The sequence below is a fragment of the Oncorhynchus mykiss genome, chromosome 17, assembly GCF_013265735.2.
Source record: "Oncorhynchus mykiss isolate Arlee chromosome 17, USDA_OmykA_1.1, whole genome shotgun sequence".
In the NCBI taxonomy this organism is placed as follows: domain Eukaryota; kingdom Metazoa; phylum Chordata; class Actinopteri; order Salmoniformes; family Salmonidae; genus Oncorhynchus; species Oncorhynchus mykiss.
In genome coordinates this window covers 46,407,503-46,433,305 of record NC_048581.1, presented here as the reverse complement: position 1 = coordinate 46,433,305, position 25,803 = coordinate 46,407,503, and the positions used below count along the sequence as shown (strand labels likewise).

Below are 25,803 nucleotides of genomic sequence, written 5' to 3'. Positions count from 1 at the left end.
CAGTAAACATACAGATTCACTTCCATGACAACAGCTCTGCTCAGTGAAGTGCAAGAAGTATAAATGCCCTGACTTCTGCAGTGGCCGTATCACAGTAAATGCTCCACAGCCACTGCAGACGTCGGATTAACCATGCATAGGGTTGTTGTGGTGACCGTATTACCGCCACACTGGTGGTCACGATTCAGGAAGGCAGTCAAATTCCACGTTACCGTTTAGTCACGGTAATTAGACTTCTCCAAGCTCTGATGCTGCTGGTAGTCATTAGTAGCCTACCAAACTTGCTAACTGCCTGGTACTCCACACTCTATTGTCCCTCTAATCACTCTGACATCAATGCAAATGTAATCGAAAATCGAATCAAACACTTCATGAGAGCCCATGAGCTCAAGGTGCACAACATTTCTATAGGCTATGTAATTGCGCGAGAAAACAGAGTGATGGCTTCTATTAAAAAAGGGAGGATCCCATCACTTTCTAATGGCTAGGCCTACTATATTTATTGTCAACTTTCATAATATTTTTTTTATTTCACCTTTATTTAACCAGGTAGGCCATTGAACAAGTTCTCATTTACAACTGTGATCTGGCCAAGATAAAGCACAGCAGTGGAACAAAAACAACAGAGTTACACATGGGAATAAACAAATGTACAGTCAATAACACAATAGAAAATCTGTATACAGTGTGTGCAAATGAAGTAAGGAGGTAAGGCAATTAATAGGCCATAAATAATTACAATTTAGCAATTAACACCAGAGTGATAGATGTGCAGATGTGGATGTGCAAGTAGAAATACTGGTGTGCAAAAGAGTAGAAAAAAAATGTATACACAGGGATGAGGTAGGTAGTTGGTTGAATGGGCTGTGTACAGCTGCAGTGATCGGAAAAGCTGCTCTGACAGCCGATGCTTGAAGTTAGTGAGGGAGGTATAAGTCTCCAACTTCTGTGATTTTTGCAATTCGTTCCAGTCATTGGCAGCAGAGAACTGGAAGGAAAGGCGGAACAATGCGGAGGTGTTGGCTTTGGGGATGACCAGTGAAATATACCTGCTGGAGTGCATGGGTGTTCCTTTGGTGACCAGTGAGCTGAGGTAAGGCGGCGCTTTACCTAGCAAAGACTTTTAGATGACCTGGAGACAGTGGGTTTCGCAACGAATATGTAGCGAGGACCAGCCAACGAGAGCATACAGGTCGCAATGGCGGGTAGAATATGGGGCTTTGGTGACAAAACAGATGGCACGGTGATAGACTACATCCAGTTTGCTGAGTAGTGTTGGAGGCTATTTTGTAAATGACATCGCCAAAGTCAAGGATCGGTAGGATAGTCCGTTTTACAAGGGTATGTTTGGCAGCATGAGTGAAGGAGGCTTTGTTGCAAAATAGGAAGTAAATTCTAGATATCATTTTGGATTGGAGATGCTTAATGTGAGTCTGGAAGGAGTTTACAGTCTAGCCAGACATCTTGGTATTTGTAGTTGTCCACATATTCTAAGTCAGAACCGTCCAAAGTAGTGAAGCTAGGTGGGCGGGCAGCGATCGAGGCTGCCAGAGGTACGGACAACAGGCCCTCAAATTTGACACACTGAACTCTGAGAAGTAGTTAGTGAACCAGGTGAGGCAGTCATTAGAGAAACCAAGGCTGTTGAGTTTGCCGATAAGAATACGGTGATTAACAGAGTCGAAAGCCTTGGCCAGGTCAATGGAGATGGCTGCACAGTACTGTTATTTATCGATGGCGGTTATGATATTGTTTAGGACCTTGAGTGTGGCTGAGGTGCACCTGTGACCAGCTCGGAAACCGGACTGCATAGCGGAGAAGGTACGGTGGGATTCGAGATGGTCGGTGATCTGTTTGATCACTCGGCTTTCAAAGACTTTAGAAAGGCAGGGCAGGATGGATATAGGTCTGTAACAGTTTGGGTCTAGAGTGTCTCCCCCTTTGAAGAGGGGGATGACCGCGGCCGCTTTCCAATCTTTAGGAATCTCAGACGACACAAAGAGGTTGAACACACTAGTAATAGGGTTTGCGACAATGGCAGCGGATAATTTTAGGAAATTAGCCGGCAAATATTTTAAGCAAATATTCAAATAAAATCCAACTTTATTTGTCACTTGCGCCGAATACAACATGTAGACCTTACCGTGAAATGCTTAATTACAAGCCCTTAACCAACAGTGCAGTTCAAGAAAGAGTTACCAATATTTACCAAATAAAGTAAAACAAATATAAAAAGTAACACATTACAATAACAAGGCTATATACAGGGGGTACCGGGTCAATGTGCGGAGGTACAGGTTAGTCGAGGTCATTTGTACATGTAAGTAGGGGTGAAGTGACTATGCATAGATAATAAACAGCGAGTAGCTGGGGGTCAACGTAATAGTCCGGTGGCCATTTTATTAATTGTTCAGCGGTCTTATGCCTTGGGGGTAGAAGCTGTTAAGGAGCCAATTGGACTTAGACTTGGCGCTCCGGTACCACTTGCCGTGAGGTAGCAGAGAAAAAAGTCTATGACTTCGGTGACTGGAGTCTCTGACAATTATAGGGCTTTCCTCTGACACCCCCTAGTATTTTGGTCCTGGATGGCAGGAAGCTTGGCCCCAGTGATGTGATGTTGCTTATCTTTACAACAGGAGTATATCCTACCTGGTTGGCATGAAAATGAACCACAGGAAAAGAGTCCTCCATTTGAAATTTAAGTGCAGAGATGTATTTTTTCCCTAGACCATTCCAAATCAAAACTAATTTCACACATATATTATTTAGCATATGTGAAGACAAGAATAGTCTGATGGGTGACAATATTAGTCGATCACTTGTGAATTATATATTATCACAAGTATTATATATTACCACTTGTGAATGATGCCCAGCTTAGGGCAAGAAACATTGCCTTTTTTTGTGACTTTTTCTAATCACAGTCACACACCTCATGTAGCCTAGCCCATAGGCCTATATGTTTTGATAAGGTTTGTATCACAACTAAAGTGACCAACTAACTTCTTAAAATTAAGCACTTTAAATCAGCTTTACAAAGGATGTACAGTGCCTTGCGAAAGTATTTGGCCCCCTTGAACTTTGCGACCTTTTGCCACATTTCAGGCTTCAAACATAAAGATATAAAACTATTTTTTTTGTGAAGAATCAACAACAAGTGGGACACAATCATGAAGTGGAACGACATTTATTGGATATTTCAAACTTTTTTAACAAATCAAAAACTGAAAAATTGGGCGTGCAAAATTATTCAGCCCCTTTACTTTCAGTGCAGCAAACTCTCTCCAGAAGTTCAGTGAGGATCTCTGAATGATCCAATGTTGACCTAAATGACTAATGATGATAAATACAATCCACCTGTGTGTAATCAAGTCTCCGTATAAATGCACCTGCACTGTAATAGTCTCAGAGGTCCGTCAAAAGTGCAGAGAGCATCATGAAGAACAAGGAACACACCAGGCAGGTCCGAGATACTGTTGTGAAGAAGTTTAAAGCCAGATTTGGATACAAAAAGATTTCCCAAGCTTTAAACATCCCAAGGAGCACTGTGCAAGCGATAATATTGAACTGGAAGGAGTATCAGACCACTGCAAATCTACCAAGACCTGGCCGTCCCTCTAAACGTTCAGCTCATACAAGGAGAAGACTGATCAGAGATGCAGCCAAGAGGCCCATGATCACTCTGGATGAACTGCAGAGATCTACAGCTGAGGTGGGAGACTCTGTCCATGGGACAACAATCAGTCGTATATTGCACAAATCTGGCCTTTATGGAAGAGTGGCAAGAAGAAAGCCATTTCTTAAAGATATCCATAAAAAGTGTCGGTTAAAGTTTGCCACAAGCCACCTGGGAGACACACCAAACATGTGGAAGAAGGTGCTCTGGTCAGATGAAACCAAAATTGAACATTTTGGCAACAATGCAAAACGTTATGTTTGGCGTAAAAGCAACACAGCTGAACACACCATCCCCACTGTCAAACATGGTGGTGGCAGCATCATGGTTTGGGCCTGCTTTTCTTCAGCAGGGACAGGGAAGATGGTTAAAATTGATGGGAAGATGGATGGAGCCAAATACAGGACCATTCTGGAAGAAAACCTGATGGAGTCTGCAAAAGACCTGAGACTGGGACTGAGATTTGTCTTCCAACAAGACAATGATCCAAAACATAAAGCAAAATCTACAATGGAATGGTTCAAAAATAAACATATCCAGGTGTTAGAATGGCCAAGTCAAAGTCCAGACCTGAATCCAATCGAGAATCTGTGGAAAGAACTGAAAACTGCTGTTCACAAATGCTCTCCATCCAACCTCACTGAGCTCGAGCTGTTTTGCAAGGAGGAATGGGAAAAAATTTCAGTCAGAGTTACAAGTTTGGGAAGATAATTTTCACCATAAAAATACACCTTTACATGCATAATCGCATTTGCGGTCACTTTTGATAATGGTGTTTTCTCCAAATGGAACATTTGTGCTCATTGCATACTGCCGTGTGCGCATTGCTGCGCTTATAATGTTAATAAATAGCCTAATAGTTTTAAAAACATTTTAAGCTAAACGGTCTGTTGCATCAGCCTCTGTGTAAATTTTTTTTTGTTGTTGTTGTATTAATTTGTGATCTATCGCATCCCACAACTATCCCAGACTATGTTTGGAATATTTATTTCTCGCACAGAATAGGTCAACTTTTGTAAATGGGGATAGTAGATTGACATAGGCTAGTGCTTTTGCTGTTCGTAAAGCCTACTCATCTTATTGGCTGACAAAAAGTACATGTGGACAGTTCTTCCAATATCTTCAATATGCACGTCAGAATTGAATAAGGACGCTCGCAGTTGCGTCCCCGATGTGTCTGTCTTCACCTGTGGCCTGCGAGTGCTGCCTGCTCAAAAGATCACGTGATGATTGAGATGAGATGCTTCGGAGCAGGCAGTGAGAAGGGCTGCAAAACGCATGGGTATTTTTAGGGGGCATTACGGCCACACAAAGGGTATGCTGCTGGAAAACTCGAGGCATTATCAAGTGCTTCTCAAATTGTGAATGAGAGACTGATGAAGTGTGTACAGCCTGCGCCAAAAAAACTAAGCAGAGCTCATGCCTTTCAAGCTACTTTTTTACAAATCATAATTAGTCGCATCATGCAGCCTTACAATGTATTGAAAATCAAAACATACAGCCCAACGTTTGTAGAACCACTAAAGTTATATTAGTAACTCTAAATAAAGCATATAGGAGTACCTATTTCTTTGTTAACTGCTCAACACAGAATAGCCCCATGTGGGCACTCTCTCAAATCGTTTGAAGCAAATATCCTTTCTATTTCATTCAGCTTTGTTCAATTGTATTCTTAATATAAAATAATACCACAGAATTCTGAGCAAATATTTTCTGCTAAATGAGCTAGTGTAGCCTACACCCGTATGGTATAGCCAGATCAGGGCCTAACATAAGGACAACTCAGAGTATGCTATTCTGTTCTTCTGAAATAGACTACATTTTCTTCATATCATTTTTCTTTAGACTTGTCTCAAATAAATAATGACTTTATTGTGAAGGTTTAGGCTATATTACATGGATTTATTAGACTTTCTAAAATGTAGATGTTCAAAAGGTTTGCATCAGTGGTTTGTTGGCTGTGTGTAGAATCCTGAAGATGCTAAATGTGTTTATGTTCATTTACGGTCAATTACCATGAGACCGACAGTTATTTGCTTGACAATCACCAGCTGACGAAATTTCGTGACCACCACAGTCCTAACCATGTAGAACCTTTTAGCGTTTGTGTCTGTGTGTGCGTGCATGCGTGTGTGTGCGTGCATGCGTGCGTGTGAGTGCATGCGCTTGCTTCATCACCATCCTACAGTCACACAGGTCATCACCACCCATCTAAATGAATGGCCTGATCACATGACATGCAATTACCCGACTGAGAATCGTACATTAAGGAGATGGCTGTTCATAGGTTTCAGTATGGATTGCATACTGTCGTGGTGTGACTGATAGAGTGCGTGTGTGTATTGGCTTGAGTGTTCTACTGTGCTCCTTGTCCTGAATGGGGATGAATTTATCATATGAGTGGCGGCAGACAGGCTCGCTCTTTTCCCCCTCTCTGTCATTGTGCTGTATAAATACCATCTGAAACCCATGAGAGACAAACAGTAACACAAAACCTAGTCCACTTATTGCACTTACATATAAAGGGGATTGATAAAAGGGGGCACTGTCTGCAATCTGTTGGCCATTTGTATCCTGTAGTGTTCATACACACATGCATGGATGCACTCATGCCACGCAAGAACACACACATTTGAGGCCTTGTGTTAGCACTAGCCACTAGGCCACAGATGAGCCGAACTGCAGTTTTTCATGGAATGGTGATCCTTGGTTTGATACCACTCGTAAAGTTACTGCTACACCCACTGTGAATGAGATGGAGAAACAATGGAGTTAAGGCTGAATACAGAGGAGGGGAATAGAGAAAGGGGAGAGAATGAACGAATGACTGAATGAATGACTGAATGAACAAACACCGAAACAAACGAACAAACAAAACAAACAAACAAACGAAAGACCAAATGAAAGAACGTATGGTAGAGGGCTGAAGAAGAAAATCAAGCTCTGCTGTGGCCTTGAAGAAAACTAGTTGTATACATACCCATTCAAGTACATGTAATGATAGTAAACAAGAGTATACAGTAATGAGTATAATATGTAGTTTCTGAATATTTTTTATCAAAAAAGAACAACCAAATCTATACCTGCAGTACAAGTTATTCTACATTGTAGAAAATAGTGAAGACATACAAACTACGAAATAACAGATATGGAGTCATGTAGTAACCAAAAAAGTGTTAATCAAAATATATTATATTTGAGATTCTTCAAAGTAGCCACCCTTTGCCTTGATGGTAGCTTTGCACACTCTTGGCAGTCTCTCAACAAGCTTCATGAGGTAGTCACCTGGAACACTTTTCAATTAACAGGTGTGCCTTGTTAAAAGTTAATTTGTGTAATTTCTTTATTTTTTATTGCGTTTGAGCCGATCAGTTGCGTTGTGACAAGCTAGGGTTCGTATACAGAAGATAGCCCTATTTGGTAAAAGACCATATTATGGCAAGAAAAACTCAAATAAGAAGAGAGAAATTACAGTCCATCATTACTTTCAGACATGAAGGTCAGTCAATCCGGAAAATGTCAAGAACTTTGAACATTTCCTCAAGTGCAGACGCAAAAAATATCAAGAGCTTTGATGAAACTGGACCTCATGAGGACAGCCACAGGAAGACCCAGAGTTACCTCTGCTGCAGAGGATAAGTTCATTGGAGTTACCAGCCTCAGAAATTGCAGTCCAAATAAATGCTTCACAGAGTTCAAGTAAGAGACACATCTCAACATCAACTGCTCAAAGGAAACTGCGTGTATCAGGCCTTCATGGTCGAATTGCTGCAAAGAAACCACTACTAAAGAACAACAATAAGAAGAAGAGACTTGCTTGAGCCAAGCAACACGAGCAATGGACATTAGACTGGTGAAAATCTGTCCTTTGGTCTGATGAGCCCAAATTTTAGATTTTTGGTACCAACAGCCATGTCTTTGTGAAACGCAGAGTAGGTGAACGGAGTATCTCCGACATGTCTGGTTCCCACAGTGAAGCATGGAGGACGAGGTGTGATAGTGCTTTGCTGGTGACACTGTCGGTGATAGGAGTGCTGCATCAGATGACCTGACCTCAACCCAATTGAGATGGTTTGGGATGAGTTGGACCGCAGAGTGATAGAAAAGCATCCAACAAGTTCTCATATTATGTGGGAACTCCTTCAAGACGGTTGGAAAAGCATTTCAGGTGAAGCTGTTTGAGAGAATGCCAAGAGTGTGCAAAGCTGTCATTAAGGCAAAGGGTGGCTACTTTGAAGAATCTAAAATATATTTTGATTTGTTTAACACGTTTTTGGTTACTACACAATTCCATATGTGTTATTTCATAGTTTTGATGCCTTCACTGTTATTCTACAATGTAGAAAATAGTAAAAAATAAATAAAAACATTGAATGAGTAGGTGTGTCCAAACCTTTGACTGGTACTGTACACTCACCCTTGAATAACCTCATAGGGAACACCTACATGAAGCTATCCCAGAAATCCACATAATCCTAAAGTCAACTCGCCACTCTCTTTTTATTCAACATCTACTAAGAAATCCAGCTCTCTCTCCTCCCCCCGTCACTTACTTTAATTGTTCTATTTATTTTATAATCCGAGGGCAGTGGTTTCTTAATGGGTGAGTTGGAAGCCACTGGTGAGGTGTGTACAAATATTATTGGGTCACGGCAAAAGTCTGGACCTATTCAATCACACCAGCTATTCAGGTTACCTGGATGAGGCAAAAATGGTGGGTCTCAACACAAACACACAGAGATGCGTGTGCGCACACACACACACACCTGCACGAGTGTTCATATCCCCATAACTGTGTCTACACCATCCCCACCCCTGAATAATGCCAATTATTCTACATGCTAGTTCCAACATCCCACTTGCCCACCTAATGACTATATATACTGAGTGGCACTGGGAAACCCACTTACCCGCCTAATGACAGTAGATACTGAGTGGCACTGAGAAACCCACTTACCCACCTAGTGACAGTAGATACTGAGTGGCACTGAGAAACCCACTTACCCACCTAATGACAGTAGATACTGAGTGGCATTGTGAAACCCATTTACCTACCTAATGACAGTAGATACTGAGTGGCACTGAGAAACCCACTTACCCACCTAATGACAATAGATACTGAGTGGCACTGTGAAACCCACTTACCTACCTAATGACAGTAGATACTGTGAAACCCACTTACCTACCTAATGACAGATACTGAGTGGCACTGAGAAACCCACTTACCCACCTAATGACAATAGATACTGAGTGTCACTGTGAAACCCACTTACCCACCTAATGACAGTAGATACTGAGTGGCACTGTGAAACCCACTTACCCACCTAATGACAGTAGATACTGAGTGGCACTGTGAAACCCACTTACCCACCTAATGACAGTAGATACTGAGTGGCACTGTGAAACCCACTTACCCACCTAATGACAGTAGATACTGAGTGGCACTGGGAAACCCACTTACCCACCTAATGACAGTAGATACTGAGTGGCACTGTGAAACCCACTTACCCACCCAATGACAGTAGATACTGAGTGGCACTGAGAAACCCACTTACCCACCTAGTGACAGTAGATACTGAGTGGCACTGAGAAACCCACTTACCCACCTAATGACAGTAGATACTGAGTGGCATTGTGAAACCCATTTACCTACCTAATGACAGTAGATACTGAGTGGCACTGAGAAACCCACTTACCCACCTAATGACAATAGATACTGAGTGGCACTGTGAAACCCACTTACCTACCTAATGACAGTAGATACTGTGAAACCCACTTACCTACCTAATGACAGATACTGAGTGGCACTGAGAAACCCACTTACCCACCTAATGACAATAGATACTGAGTGTCACTGTGAAACCCACTTACCCACCTAATGACAGTAGATACTGAGTGGCACTGTGAAACCCACTTACCCACCTAATGACAGTAGATACTGAGCGGCACTGGGAAACCCACACACCCACCTAATGACAGTAGAGACTAAGTGCCACTGTGAAACCCACCTAATGACAGTAGATATTGAGTGGCACTGGGAAACCCACTTACCCACCTAATGACAATAGATACTGAGTGGCACTGTGAAACACACTTACCCACCTAATGACAGTAGATACTGAGTGGCACTGTGAAACCCACTTACCCACCTAATGACAGTAGATACTGAGTGGCACTGAGAAACCCACTTACCCACCTAATGACAATAGATACTGAGTGGCACTGTGAAACCCACTTACCTACCTAATGACAGTAGATACTGAGTGGCACTGAGAAACCCACTTACCCACCTAATGACAATAGATACTGAGTGTCACTGTGAAACCCACTTACCCACCTAATGACAGTAGATACTGAGTGGCACTGTGAAACCCACTTACCCACCTAATGACAGTAGATACTGAGCGGCACTGGGAAACCCACACACCCACCTAATGACAGTAGATACTGAGTGCCACTGTGAAACCCACCTAATGACAGTAGATACTGAGTGGCACTGGGAAACCCACCTAATGACAATAGATACTGAGTGGCACTGTGAAACCCACTTATCCACCTAATGACAGTATATACTGAGTGGCACTGTGAAACCCACTTACCCACCCAATGACAGATACTGAGTGGCATGGTGAAACCCACTTACCCACCTAATGACAGTAGATACTGAGTGGCACTGTGAAACCCACTTACCCACCTAATGACAGTAGATACTGAGTGGCACTGTGAAACCCACTTACCCACCTAATGACAGTAGATACTGAGTGGCACTGTGAAACCCACTTACCCACCTAATGACAGTAGATACTGAGTGGCACTGGGAAACCCACTTACCTACCTAATGACAGTAGATACTGAGTGGCACTGTGAAACCCACTTACCCACCTAATGACAGTAGATACTGAGTGGCACTGTGAAACCCACTTACCCACCTAATGACAGTAGATACTGAGTGGCACTGGGAAACCCACTTACCCACCTAATGACAGTAGATACTGAGTGGCACTGGGAAACCCACTTATCCAGCTCCATACTACAGATACACTCACATTCGGTAAACGGTGTTGAAACGCTGTATTCAGGAGAGAGGTGAAGGGTTAAGTGTGTGAAATAGACAGACGTTGCCACCTGCAGCTGATGGGGTTTCAAAGGCCTCGCCGTTAGCATTAGCATGCTTCATAAGTGCTGTTTATGCTAGCCGTTGACTATGGAGTTCTACACGCCTCTTGCTAAAGTGATGATTTTAAAAAGGACGTTCTTGAATATGAGTTTTAATTGGCCGAGGTTGAGGCACGCGCACAAGTATACACAAACGCACGCACATGCACACACCCATCCTTGGGGAAGGTAAAAACCAATACAAAGAAGAAAGACTGCACCTCTCCCACTGACACATGAAATAAGAACAACATAAAAGACGCCGTCTCCCCAGCTTTCAGAAAAGCAACGAGCAGACAAAAAAAATATATACAAAAAATGGCCACTCTAGGGTTCATGTGAGGAAGAAACGATAAGCCACCGCCTTGGTCCACTGACATTTCCCTGTGACCCACACCATGAGAAGGTCTCATATGCATGACAATAACCGACCGACGGGAAACACTTGAAATGCTGGGCACATGAAGGGTCGTCACGGGATTGCCCTCTCTGTCTTTTGTGGATGGAACAGAGAGGGGAGGGGACGGAGGAGGAAAAGGGGGACAAGGCCCTCATCATCACAGGTCTGTCAATGACATAAAAGAGCACAGTGACAGGAAATGGGATGAACAGAGAGATGGAGATAATGACAAGCAAAGAGAAAGGCATAAATACACAATTTGAGATAGTTACAGACATCGTACAGGCAAGCAGAAGCAGACAGACAGACACAGTCCAAACCTTCAGAACAAACTCAAAGACGTCCACAGAATGGAGGAAACATCAATCGGACAAAGAGATGAAAAAGAAGCGTTTATTTTGTAGTAAGCCTCCTTTTCAACATGCCTGAGTAGTGAAGAAAGAGGCCACTTTAAAATATCTTAAACACTCCAAAGAATAATTATCAAAAGAGCTCCAAAGTTATCTGGCAAAGTTTTCAATGCTGAGAGAGCTTGAGTGTCGAGCGACACATTGTTGCCCACCACAAAAGCAGAAGATAGCTGTGTCCAATGTTGCCGTTTCTCTTTAGTTGGATGCATTTAGCTGAAAAGAGTGCGATGTTTTTACTTTTTCTAGCACTTCAGCCCAAAAAATATATATACAAAATTATACGCCTACTGTTTTGTCTGCAACTAATGTTATATTATGAAATTGCACCGAAGGCAATGGTTTTTGTAACTCACGATCTGTATCACTCCGTGGGGATGAGTCACCTCCAAAATGGCTGCCCAGCTTTGTAGACACCAACTGGGTGACGCAGCTTGGCAGCCATTTTGTGAGAGAATGCTCACCGCATATTGAGTTGGACAGGTGAGAAGTTTTTGGAACCTATTTCCAGTTATGGGATGATTAGATGGCATGGTTTAAATGAGAGGGCTCAGATTAAGTATTTGGCTGGGACAATTCCCAAGTCTTTCCAACCTAATAATTGCTGCAGGTACGTTAAGTGGCTGAAGAGAGTTAGGACATCAATACAAGTTCTGTTCGGTAACAGAGCACCATTTGCACCACAGTGACCCCATCACAAAAACTGATGAATGGAAAATGTAATTGAATTGGAGAGAACATTGACCTGTACCCACCTACACCAGCAAACTATTAAGCATCCGTATTTATAGGGATAGGATGGGTTTGTATGCTTAAACTATCAACAGACCTGTGGGTTTACTGAGTATTTAGCTTTTATCACCATCCACCCGGAAGTGGAATACCGTTGACAAAAAAATTCGAACGTCATACAAATAATGCCAGCGGACTGAACCCTGAGAAACACATTACCTCAAACAAGTTGGACAATTGTGCACTTGTTGGCCTGGTAACTGCCGAAGAAAGGTAGAGTGGAAGATTTTCACTATCTTAGCTGACAACTTTGTTGTATGTGCTGTCATCACTTGATTGACAGTCTGTGCATAGTCAGTTCAGTATATATATCTTCTGTAGAGGACTACAAATACATGACAATTAACTGGGCAAGTCAGTTAAGAACAAATTCTTATTTACAATGACGGCTTACTCTGGCCAAACCCGGACGACGCTGGGACAATTGTGTGCCGCCATTTGGGACTCCCAATCACGGCCTGATGTGATACAGCCTGGATACGAACCAGGTACTATAGTGACACCTCTTGCACCGAGATGCAGTGCCTTAGACGCTGTAACCATAAATACAGCAGTTCTCCACTTGATCCCCCATCCAAGCACTAACCATGTCAGGCAGCCCGGAATGTGCCAGCAGTGTTAATTTCGTCAACAAAATGAGTTACTAAAATATTACCTATTTTTCAGTGGAAATTGACAAGACTAACTGACTTAATAGACCAGAAAAAAACTACAACTGAACAAAAAATATTTTTAATTTCATTTGGACTGAAACAAAATGAGACAAAATGATCTCTGTGCAATATGTAGGATGAATTAGGAATTTACGTGGACAGATAATTGTTATAGATTAATATATTATTATTACATATGTTTGTCATATTTATGCTGTTGGGAAGATATGATATTATGCAGAAAAATGTGTTGGTCGGACAAGGCTATGAATGTCTGTGGACACGGAAGTCAATGATTGTGTCTGCTATAGGTTAATTAAGTGATAATGCCCGAGAAGCCAGTGTTTGGAGGATATATTGGCACGGGTGTTGTTCGGCCCGAGACAAAGTCCAATATTTCGTCCAAACACCGGCTTTGAGGGCATTACCAACATATTAAATAAAATTAGTTTTTAATTAAAAACGTTATTTGGATGAATTTATTCATACTATTTCATCCTTCCACAAGATATAGTCCAGTCGTTCGTTCTAAATGTTCCATTGCTATACTGGCTGGCAACGTTCTTATCCCTTGCTTGCTAGCTAGCCAACTACAACGAACAGTCACGTCAGACAGAATAACAGCAAAGTAGCAGCATTTGGGCCTCCCGGGTGGCGCAGTGGTCTAAGGCACTGCATCGCAGTGCTAGCTGTGCCACCAGAGACTCTGGGTTTGAGCCCAGGCTCTGTCGCAGCCGGCCGCGACCGGGAGGTCCATGGGGCGATGCACAATTGGCCTAGCGTCGTCCGGGTTGTCTCATCGCGCACTAGTGACTACTGTGAGGGGCCGAGCGCAGTGCACGCTAACCAGGTCTCCAGGTGCACTGTGTTTCCTCCGACACATTGGTGCGGCTGGCTTCCGGGTTGGATGCGCGCTGTGTTAAGCAGTGCTGCTTGGTTAGTTGTGTTTCGGAGGTCGTACGAGCCCGTACAAGAGTTGTAGCGATGAGACAAGATAGTAACTTCTAACAATTGGATACAATGAAATTGGGGAGAAAAAGGGGGTAAAATATATATTTTTTAAAGTAGCAACATTTGCTTAATATGTAGCGATGAGACAAGATAGTAACTACTAACAATTGGATCCCACGAAATTGGGGAGAAAAAAAAAGGTAAAAAAAAAAGGTTGATAAAAAAAAAAGTAGCAGCATTTGCTTAAGCTGTTTTGTAGAGACATTTATTTGGGTAACAATGAGCTAATGAGGCGCGAAAATGTGCTCACGCGTCAGGACACTGTTGTTCAGAGGAGCTAGCCAACAACACAGTAACACAATCACTTCAAACTGAAGCTGGAAAGATTGCAAACTAGCTGCACTTTGTTTTGTTTTACATTTTTACAATTGACATTTCTTTGTATATATCCATAAAAACTATGCCAGCTGATTCATGATTTCAACTGGCTGAGAAACGCTGCCTGCCTGTTTGTCTCGTCCCGACACGTTCATTACCATGGGACAGCTGGAGATCAAATTTGAATATTGAAACAATACTGCAAATGTCAGAGAGACCGACAGCAAGGTTTATACATAACTCCACTGTTGAAAACGAAATGTTAGTCTATAATAAATGTGAGATCATGTCTAGATGCTTTTTATAGTGGAGATCAAGTTTATAAATTGCTTGGCTGGGCTGATGAGACATTGGATTGTGCAGTTGGATGAAAATAGGCATTTTAACGTCATAGATTTAGCCGGTGGTAACTTGTGAAAAAGACACTGGCTGGAATGTGGTTTTAACCAATCAGCATTCAATATTAGACCAACCTGTTGTATAATGAGGCGATACAAATGTGATTTGACTAAAATGGCGACTGTTTTTGACAATAACTTGACTAAATCATAATTAAAATGACATTTAAGTCAAAATTACTAAGACTAGACAAAAAAAAAGTTCCAAAATGAATAGTGTGTGTCAGGGGGGCCTTCGACTGCCCCCAATAATCATTCTTTCCCCCACTCAATCACTTACTATCCTCTCCCAAAAATGGATGAGAACACAAGGGCGCTACTGTACCACCGGCAATGAAGATGGCCCAACTCAAGCATGACGCCATGTTGAAAATGGGGACAACTGGGTCGAAAGCTGAATGGCAGCTTGGTTACCCCCAAGGGCCTGAGAGCCAGCACCTTAGCTCAGCTAACACGTTAGCTTTAGCTAACATATGCTGCTGAACCATTCAAATGACTGAGAACAGGAGACAGACTTGCGAACCTAGCCTAGCCAAGGCCTAATGGGAATGTCTTGGTGGGTGGTGCAGCGAATCGAAGCTAATGTACACACTAATGTGACAAAGTGTGGTGGGATGGACAGCGGAAAAGGTTTTTTCTTTATCAGGAGGGAGGGATAGAGGGAGGGAAGTGGAGGAGAAGAGATTGATGAAAAGTGACAGAGGCAAGGATGTCCAAAAATTGGTGGATCAGAGCTGGAGGACAAATTGGGAAGGTGAGAAAGAGAGGAAATGGAGAAAGAGAGAGAGGAGGGAGAGCGAGAGAGAGAGATGATATGCAATGCTACAGTACATTGCTCTGAACTATTCAAACTTTGTATAAAGCCACACACTTTGACAACACGTAATTTGGCTTCCAACTTGCCATGTCCTTCAACAGGTCACTACAGTAACAGTATTCTGCTGTGCAGTTCAGTTGAGAATATCAACATAGAAATCACTATTATCTTCTCCCTAACCAAGTCATACATCCCCATAACATAACATCTGTGCTTACTCCACTGTCCATGGTGAAAACCTCATCCGTCTCCCATTACGATATGGTGAGTCAGTGAGTGAGTGGTCGGGGATGAGAATCACTACTTTTTCATCCCGCAAGGGTCGTGTGGGCGCCAAGCCAATTCCTATTGGCTAACAGCCAGATAGGACTGCAGCAGCCAAGCTTTCAGTGCCAATACTCCTCCCGCTCCCTCATTCCCTCATTCCATGAGGTGAGACAGAGTCAGAGACAGAGATTTCATCTTTGATTAGGGTTGAGGCCTCTCTCCCGGTCTTAATTTCCCTCACTCTCTTTCACTTTCTTTCTCTCTGGTTCAATGTTATGCCATACTGAAATCGGGAATTAAACTAGCAGCTTGTATTAAACATGCTTCTACTCCTTCAAAACACTCAATAACACAAAAAAAAAACACAGCCTTTTCAAAAAATACAACTACTCTCATCTCAATATCCAGAATGGGTCTTTTGATACAAGCTAAAAATGACTGATTGCCTTTTTTTGTGTGCTTTCCTTTGCTTTATTGTCAGTTTAAACCGTCAAATGCAGCCATTGTTGTTTGGTTTCTTTTATCTTTTCCTGGAAGTAAATCAGTGCTTTTCAGTCCCAATAACAATGTGCAAATTGGTTGATTCATTATTTGGTTTTGATGGAATGAAGTGGAGATATGAGCACTTTGAGGAGGAACGCGATGTTGTTGAAATGCTTTCTGAATAGAATTGGCTGAGAAAAGAATGCATTTCAAAAGCACAGAGTGCCAAAATGGATTTTACCATGCTAATAAGTGTCATTTCACTATCAAATTGTTCCAAAACACAGCGCACAGTTGGAGACTTCGTACCAGCACATTAAAAAAATGCTCAAATGATGCAAATGCATTTACAGTCAACGATAAAGTGGCTTATTCGTCTGTGAAGTTAATCGATTTGGTAAAATGTAGTTTTGATAATGCCTGTACCACATAGTTCATTATACTGACATGCTCTGTATTGACGATGCATCTCCTAAGCCTTCACAACACTCCAGTATTCAATAGTATAACTCAACATTGGAAAATGCAAGTAAAAAAACACTTCTTGGATTTTTAGGGAAAGGCACACTATGAAAACATGAAAACATGATTCTAGAATGGTTTGAGGGAAACATGGATAGAAACTAGTTAATACACACACACACACCCCTCCAGTGCATGCATACGCACAGCTGAAGAGCACACCCCGCCACACACACTCTAGAGGTCGACCGATTATGATTTTTCAACACCGATACCGATTATTGGAGGACCAAAAAAGCCGATACCGATTAAATCGGACAATTTTTTTATTTGTAATAATGACAATTACAACAATACTGAATTAACACTTATTTTAACTTAACATAAAACATCAATCAAATCAATTTAGCCTCAAATAAATAATGAAACATGTTCAATTTGGTTTAAATAATGCAAAAACAAAGTGTTGGAGAAGAAAGTAATATGTGCCATGTAAAATATGTGCCATGTAAAAAGCTAACGTTTAAGTTCCTTGCTCAGAACATGAGAACATATGAAAGGTAAGAGCTTTTAGGTTGTAGTTAATATAGTATTTATAGGACTATTTCTCTCTATACCATTTGTATTTCATATACCTTTGACTATTGGATGTTCTTATAGGCACTTTAGTATTTCCAGTGTAACAGTATAGCTTCCATCCCTCTCCCCTACCTGGGCTCGAACCAGGAACACATCGACAACAGCCAGACTCGAAGCATCGTTACCCATCGCTCCACAAAAGCCGCGGCCCTTGCAGCGCAAGGGGAATAACTACTCCAAATCTAAAAGCGAGTGACGTTTGAAACGGTATTAGCGCACACCCAGCTAACTAGCTAGCCATTTCACATTGGTTACACCAGCCATTAGGCTGATAGGCTTGAAGTCATAAACAGCGCTGTTTTTGCGAAGAGCTGCTGGCAAAACGCACGAAAGTGCTGTTTGAATGAATGATTACGGGCCTGCTGCTGCTCAGTCAGACTGCTCTATCAAATCAGACTTAATTATAACATAATAACACACAGAAATATGAGCCTTTGGTCATTAATATGATAGAAACCGGAAACTATAATTTCGAAAACCAAACATTTATTATTTCAGTGAAATACGGAACCGTTCGGTATTTCATCTAATGGGTGGCATCCCTAAGTCTAAATATTCTTGTTACATTGTACAACCTTCAATGTATGTCATAATTACGTACATTTCTGGCAAATTAGTTCGCAATGAGCCAGGCAGCCCAAACTGTTGCATTAACCCTGACTCTGTGTGCAATGAACGCAGGAGAAATTACACAATTTCACCTGGTTAATATTGCCTGCTAAACTGGATTAGTAGTTATAACTAGTGATTATGATTGATTGTTTTTTATAAAGATAAGTTTAATGCTAGCTAGCAATTTACCTTGGCTTCAACTGCATTCGTGTAACAGGTAGGCTACTCGTGGAGTGCAATGGTTAGAGCGTTGGACTAGTTAACTGTACGGTTGCAAGATTGGAACCCTGAGCTGACAAGGTGAAAATCTGTCGTTCTGCCCCTGAACAAGGCAGTTAACCCACAGTTCCTAGGCAGTCATTGAAAATAAGAATGTGTTCATAACTGACTTGTCTAGTTAATTAAAAGGTATAAAAAAAAAATATATATTTTTTTTAATAATCGGAAATCGTCGCCCAAAAACACAGATTTCCGATTATTATGAAAACGGCCCTAATTAATCGTCCATTCCGATTAATCGGTCGACCTCACACACACACACACAGTTGCGTACCTTCTTGGCAGCTTGGATGCAATCCATGTACTCCTTGGCCACGGTGGAGCAGTGGAGAGTCTGCTGCTGGTTCTCTTTGTAGCAGTGTAACACCTGGGCCTGCAGCTCAGGACAGATAGACACCGCAGGTCTGGGCCTGCATGGGAAGACACAGGGACAGGGAGTGGAAGTGCCGTGTGGCTCAGTTGGTAAAGCGTGTGGCGCTAGCAATGACAGGGTTTTGGGTTCGATTCCTGCTGAGGTCACATACACAGAGTCTACAAACCATTAGGAACACCTTCCTAATATTGAGTTGCACCCCCCGGGGGCCCTCAGAAACAGTCTCAATTCGTCGGGGCATGGACTCTACAAGTTGACGCCAATGCTTCTCACAGTTGTGTCAAGTTGGCTGGATGTCCTTTGGGTGGTGGACCATTCTTGATACACACGGGAAACTGTTGCGTGTGGAAAAACCCAGCAGCGCTGCAGTTGACACATTCAAACCGGTGCACCTGGCACCTGGCACCTACTACCGTACCCCGTTCAAAGGCACTTGAATCTTTTGTCTTGCCCATTCACCCTTTGAATGGCAAACATACACAATCCAATTGTCTTAAGACTTAAAAATCCTTCTTTAACCCGTCTCCTCCCCTTCATCTACACTGATTGAAGTGGATTTAACAATAAGGGATCATAGTTTTCACCTGGATTCACCTGGTCGGTCGATGTCATGAAAAGAGCAAGTGTTCCTAATGTTTTGTACACTCAGTGTATACTAAAATGGAAGTTATTTTGGATAAAAGCGTCCGAGTGGTATTATCATCATGACACACACACACACACAGGGGAAAAGGCATACTGTCGCTACCTCGTTTTCCAACCAAGATGCACGAATAAAGCAAACTGGACATGTGACAGACACGGTCCTTCGCAACTCTTGGAGGACAATGGAAGATGAGAAGAAGGAGGAAAGTTCTAGCTACATGATTCACTCCAATGCGTTGCAGTGTGTACCGTAGCCTTCATCAAATGACATTGACATTCCAACTCCCTGCGTTGTCCTGACACACAGAATACGGTGGTGCCAAAGGCAAAGCAGCACAACTATGGTGGAGATGTGTTTTAGAGGGCAGTTGGAACTCTATATGACATTTTGAAAGGCTTTTCGAGGCACAATGCATACAAAAACGGAAGAAAATGCTAAAATGGGGGAAAGCAGCTTATAGCTAGCTGTACGTCAGCCTCACTCTCTACACACACACACACACATTTACCCACGCTTAAACACACAATTACACACACAAAAGGTGTGGTAATCCTACATGAGGGTAATCCTTGAGTGCTCTGTTGCTCATGGTAATTCACCTGCTGTTGTGACAGAGCCCGCACTAGTAGTACGCCAAGGTGAGGATAGAGATACACGTGGTCTCACTCACTCACGTGGAATATATAATCAACAAAAAATGTACAGTAAACATTACACTTACAAAAGAATAAAAGACATGTCAAATGTCATATTACATTTTATATCCAGTGTTGTAATGATGTGCAAATAGTTCAAAGTACAAAAGGGAAAAAATAAATAAACAAATATAGGTTTCATTTACAATGGTGTTTGTTCTTCACTGGCTGCTGTAATGACACACTGGTATTTCACCCAGTAGATATGGGAGTTTCTTTGTGGGTGTGTGTGTGTGTGTAATCTAAGGGAAATATGGGTCTCTAATATGGTCATACATTTGACAGGAGGTTAGGAAGTGCAGCTCAGTTTCCACCTCATTTTGTGGGCAGTGTGCACATAGCCTGTCTTCTCTTGAGAGCCAGGTCTGCCTTTGGCGGCCTTTCTCAATAGCAAGGCTATGCCCACTGAGTCTGTACATAGTCAACGATTTCCTTAAATTTTTGGGTCAGTCACAGTGGTCAGGTATTCTGCCACTGTGTACTCTTTCTTTAGGGCCAAATATCATTCTAGTTTGCTGTTTTTTTGTTAATTCTTTCCAATGTGTCAAGAAATCATATTTTTGCTTTCTCATGATTTGGTTGGGTCTAATTGTGTTGCGGTCCTGGGGCTCTGTTTGTGAACAGAGCCCCAGTACATTGTTTTCACTGAGGAAATGTAGGAGCCTGCTCTTAATGATAAGGCAGAAGATTTTCCAAAGGTTGCTGTTGACGCATATTCCACGGTAGTTATTGGGGTCAAATTTGTCTCCACTTTTTGTGGATTGGGGTGATCGGTCCTTGGTTCCAGATATTGGGGAATATGCAGAGGATGATGTTAAAGTATAGCCAATTGGAATTTGTGGTCTGTATATTTTATCATTTAATTTAGGATACCATCAACCCCACAGGCCATTTTGGGTTGGAGGGTTTTTATTTTGTCCTGTAGTTCATTCAATGTAATTGGAGAATCCAGTGGGTTCTGGTAGTCTTTAATAGTTGATTCTAGGATTTATTTTTGATCAGGCATATGTTTTTGCTGTTTATTCTTTTTTATAGAGCCAAAAAGAATGAAGAAGTGGTTCATCCATACATCTCAGTTTTGGATAGATAATTATTTGTGTTGTTGTTTGTTTCCAATTTTCCCAGAAGTGGTTATATTCTATGGATTCTTCAATTACATTGAGATGATTTCTGACGTGCTGTTCCTTATTTTTTCATAGATGATTTCTTCACCATAGTGAAGCCGTAGGCTCAGGTTTTCTGGTTCTCTATGTTTTTGGTTGAATAGTTCTCAATTTCTTTCTTAGGTTTTTTGCATTCTTTATCAAACCCATTTGTCATTGTTGTTAATTAAGTTGTCTGCTTGAAATGTTTAGATTTGATAGGGAAGCAGAGAGGTCAAATATACTGTTTAGGTTTTGTACTGCCAAGTTTAGACCATCACTATTACAGTGAAACATTTTGTCCAGGAAATTGTCTAGAATGGATTGAATTTGTTGTTGCCTAATTGTTTGTTGGTAGAGTTCCACACTACTTTCCTTCCATCTATAACATGTCTTAATATTATTCCGCACCTTTGGCTTTGATGCCTCATGACTGAGCAAAGCTCTGTTCAAGTAGAGTGTGATTCTGCTGTGATCTGATAGTGTTCACAGTCAGTCCACTGACACCCCTAAGAGGTCAGTGATAAAAAGTACTCTACAGTACTACTGCCAAGAGATGAGCTATGTGTGTACCTACCATAGGAGTCCCCTCAAAGCCTACCATTGACTATGTACATTTTGACCTGTTTTTTTGTTGGTTATGTTCTTGTAGTTGTGTCTAGGGGGGAATATGGGGGAGAGAATGCTGTCAATTCCAGGTGGGTGTTTGTCCCACTGTGTGCTGAGGGTGTCAGGTTCTTGTCCAATTCTGGCATTTAGGTTGCCACAGACAAGTACATGTTCCTGGAAATTGTTGATTTCCCCCTCTGGGATAGAGAAGCTGTCATCGTTAAAGTTTGGGGATTCTAGTGTGGGGGATATAGGTAGCACACGTGAGGATATTTTTCCTTATTAATTTCTAGCCAGATGTAAAATGTTACTGTTTTGACTAATTCAATAGAGTGGGTTAGGTCTGCTCTATACCAAATTAGCATACCCCCCTGGGTCTCTTCCCTGTTTCACACCTGGTAGTTTGGTGGATGGGACTACCAGCTCTCTGTAACCAAGACGTCAACCAATGGGTCCGTCTCCTTTATACCATGTTTCTTATAGGATGACAATGTCTGTACTTCCAATTTCTTTGATGAAGTCTGGATTCATGCTCAAAGGCAGATGACCTTGTATATTCCAGGATGAGATAGTAAAAGCCTTGTGTTCCATCGTGTCTGTTGTTTTTGTGTGGTTAAAGGCCTGGACCATCACACTAGCTGTAAGCAGAGCATGCTGAGCATCTGATACACATACGTCTTAGGTCGCAGGATGCGGCTTGGCCGGGGGTAATAGTGGGGGTTGGGCCTGTTGCTCTGCTCACGGCCTGGGCATTTGTCCTGCTGTCATGTTGAGGTCCTTGCCGCAGGGGCAGAAGGGGCATAGGTCTGATGTGGGGGTGTGGCCAGGGTTTGCTTGGGGTGGTCTTAGCTGGTTGGGGTGTGGCTGGTGATGCTGTGGTCTGGGTGTAGGTCCTTTAGGAGGGAGTCTTGCAGGTCTGAGAGGGTGTCTCGCTGGTCTGGATGGGGCGTCCGTTGCTCTGTTGCTCCTGCGTGAGGTGCTGGGGCTACGGTTGAGGGTGACGTCCTTCAGGGTTCTGGCAAAAGTTGGGATTGCTGCCTTGTAGAGGTGGACCTGGTCGTAAATGCTGTTCAAGTCCAGGGTGGAGTGGTAGACATTAGGTTTTGAGGCCCAGTCTCGTGAAATGCTTGCATTCACCCACTGTATGGTGGCAGGGTGAAAGTCTTTTCATGGTAGCAGGCTGGGGAAAGTGGGAGAAGCTTTTTAAAATCACTCCCTTGAGTGCTGTGGCCACCGTTTCCTGCTGGGCCCTCAGGTAATTTGTGCCTGTGTGAATTATGATGTGGCTGGGGGACCCTTGTCTGTCCTCTGACAACAGCTCCAGGACATGTCTATTGTTTGGGCACCAGAGCTTAGCCACTTTGTGTTTGGGAAAGTGTCTCTCTCTCTCGCTCCACATTTGAAAGTGGAAATTACACACATTTGAAGCCTTTTTAAACCTTGAATACACAAAAATTGTCATTCCCTGTTGTGCAGGACAATTCTCTGTGACAACAGTCATCAAATGAAGATAGTACACGTTTGCTGTATTTCACAGTCATATTTACCCGGTGTTGACTTAAAATTGACATAATTGAGGTAAATAATTTAATATCAGAATGTAAACGTCAGTATCTTGGTAAATACCAGGCGAATGCCACCCGAAACAGATCTATATGAACATTTTCATTATTCCATATGTGCTGCAGGCTTGTTCATAGCGTGTCTAATTTAATGAGTGAGCCAACCAACCAGTGTTCTATTTGACGAGGAGACGCATGACTTCATTTGACATGACTGCACATTCTGGGGAACTCTGACTGGTTGACATGCACACACTCACAGATGCACACACATCCCCACAAACGCTGCCCCACTAACACTGCAATTACAGAACTATGCATCTTTCACATGTGAATGAGCTTGGAAGTCCCTGACCACACTGACAGATAGACGGTGTGTGTGTGTGGTGGAGGATAGCAAAACAGGATTGAATAAAATCACTGAGAATATTCTTGAACAGAGAAGTGAAAACATTCAGAAAGGGAGAAAGAGAGGGAGCGGGGGGGGGGGGGTGGGGAGAGACAAAGAGAGACAGTGATGATGTATGGAACGATGATAAATAACCCTCAGAGCCTACCCGTGAACAAACGGTAACCCTGGCAACCATTCAGTGGACTCTTTTTTTTTTTCGCACCCCAGGACACCATGTGACACAAGTCCATAGCGAAGACACCTGGTGTGAATATTAGCCATGACGCCTTTTGACATGCACCAACAGTCATTCGGTGTAACGAGCTGGGAGTAGTCCCATGACAAGGTGTTATCGAGGTCATGATTCAGACATCATTATTGATAGACTGGACCAGCTAATGGAGTTTAGATTAGAGAGCTGGTTTGCCTCTGAAATAGCCCCTGGCATTATTGCTGGCTACACACGTTGGTTCATGGCCATATGAATCATACAGTTTATGCTCATATATCACTTGAGAGTTGTTTATGGCGAGCAGCTTCAACTGAGGCACACGCAATGTGTTGTATTTGTGCAGGGTTGAATTGCTTTCACTCAGTGCAAACAGGCAATATATTACTGTTTATGGCCAAATTGAAAGTGCTATTTGATTGTATTTGGCCATTAACAAAAACTATATAGTCACATTACATATAGTGCATTCGGAAAGTATTCAGACCCTGGACGTTTTCCATATTTTGTTTCATTACAGCCTTATTCTAAAATTAAAATCTACACAGAATACCCCACAATGAAGAAGCAAAAACAATGACATTTTGCGAATGTTTATAAAGTAAAAAACACTGAAATATCACATTTACATAAGTATTCAGACCCTTTACTCAGTACTTTGTTGAAGTACCTTTGGCAGCAATTACAGCCTCGTGTCTTCTTGGGTATGTCGCTACAAGCTTGGCACACCTGTATTTGGGGAGTTTCTCATTCCTCTCTGCAGATCCTCTCAAGCTCTGTCAGGTTGGATGGGGAGCGTTGCTGCGCAGCTATTTTCAGGTCTCTCAATTGATGTTCGATCAGGTTCAAGTCCAGGCTCTGACTGGACCACTCAAGGACATTCAGAGACTTGTCCCGAAGCCACTCCTGCGTTGTCTTGGCTGTGTGATTAGGGTCGTTGTCCAGTTGGAACGTAAACCTTTGTCCCAGTCTGAGGTCCTGAGTGCTCTGGAGCAGGTTTTCATCAAGAATCTCTCTGTACTTTACTCCATTCATCTTTGCCTCAATCCTGACTAGTCTCCCAGTTCCTGCCGCTGAAAAACATCCCCACAGGAGGATGCTGCCACCACCATTCTTCACTGTAGGGATGCTGCCAGGTTTCCTCCAAACGTGACACTTGGCATTTAGGCCAAAGAGTTCAATCTTGGTTTCATCAGACCAAAAAATCTTGTTACTCATGGTCAGAGTCTTTAGGTGCCTTTTGGCAAACTCCAAGCAAGCTGTCATGTATGTGTCTTTTACTGAGGAGTGGGTTCCGTCTCTACCATAAAAGGCCTGATTGGTGGAGTGCTGCAAAGATGGTTGTCCTTCTGGAAGGTTCTCCCATCTCCACAGAGGAACTCTAGAGCTCTGTCAAAGTGATCATTGGGTTCTTCTCCCACGATTGCGCAGCTTTGCCAGCCAGCTCTAGGAAGAGTCTTGGTGGTTCCAAACTTCTTAAAATTTAAGAATGGAGGCCACAGTGGTATTGGGGACCTTCAATGCTGCAGAATGTTTCAGTACCCCTCCCCAGATCTGTGCCTCGACACAATATTTTCTCTGAGCTCTACGGACAATTCCTTCGACCTCCTGGCACTGTGGAACCTTATCTAGACAAGTGTGAGCCTTTCCAAATCATGTCCAATCAATTTAATTTACCACAGGTGAACTCCAATCAAGTTCTAGAAACATGTTGCCTACACAGACCCAAATCAAACCAATCACTCTATTTTTCCGGTTTTGCACAGCTACAGGTGGCGGCCATTTTG

General features: G+C 42.5%; 1 protein-coding gene across 2 annotated transcripts in view; it reads right to left on the bottom strand.

Annotated features, from left to right (window-relative positions):
- The window catches only part of LOC110493975 (MICOS complex subunit mic25a), a 60,267-nt gene that overhangs the window by 3,221 nt on the left and 31,243 nt on the right, over positions 1–25,803 (bottom strand). For both annotated transcript variants that reach the window (XM_021568613.2, XM_021568614.2), the window contains one exon: positions 18,644–18,779. In XM_021568613.2, the coding sequence (XP_021424288.1) occupies positions 18,644–18,779 (136 nt within the window). The remainder of the gene's footprint in view (positions 1–18,643; positions 18,780–25,803) is intronic.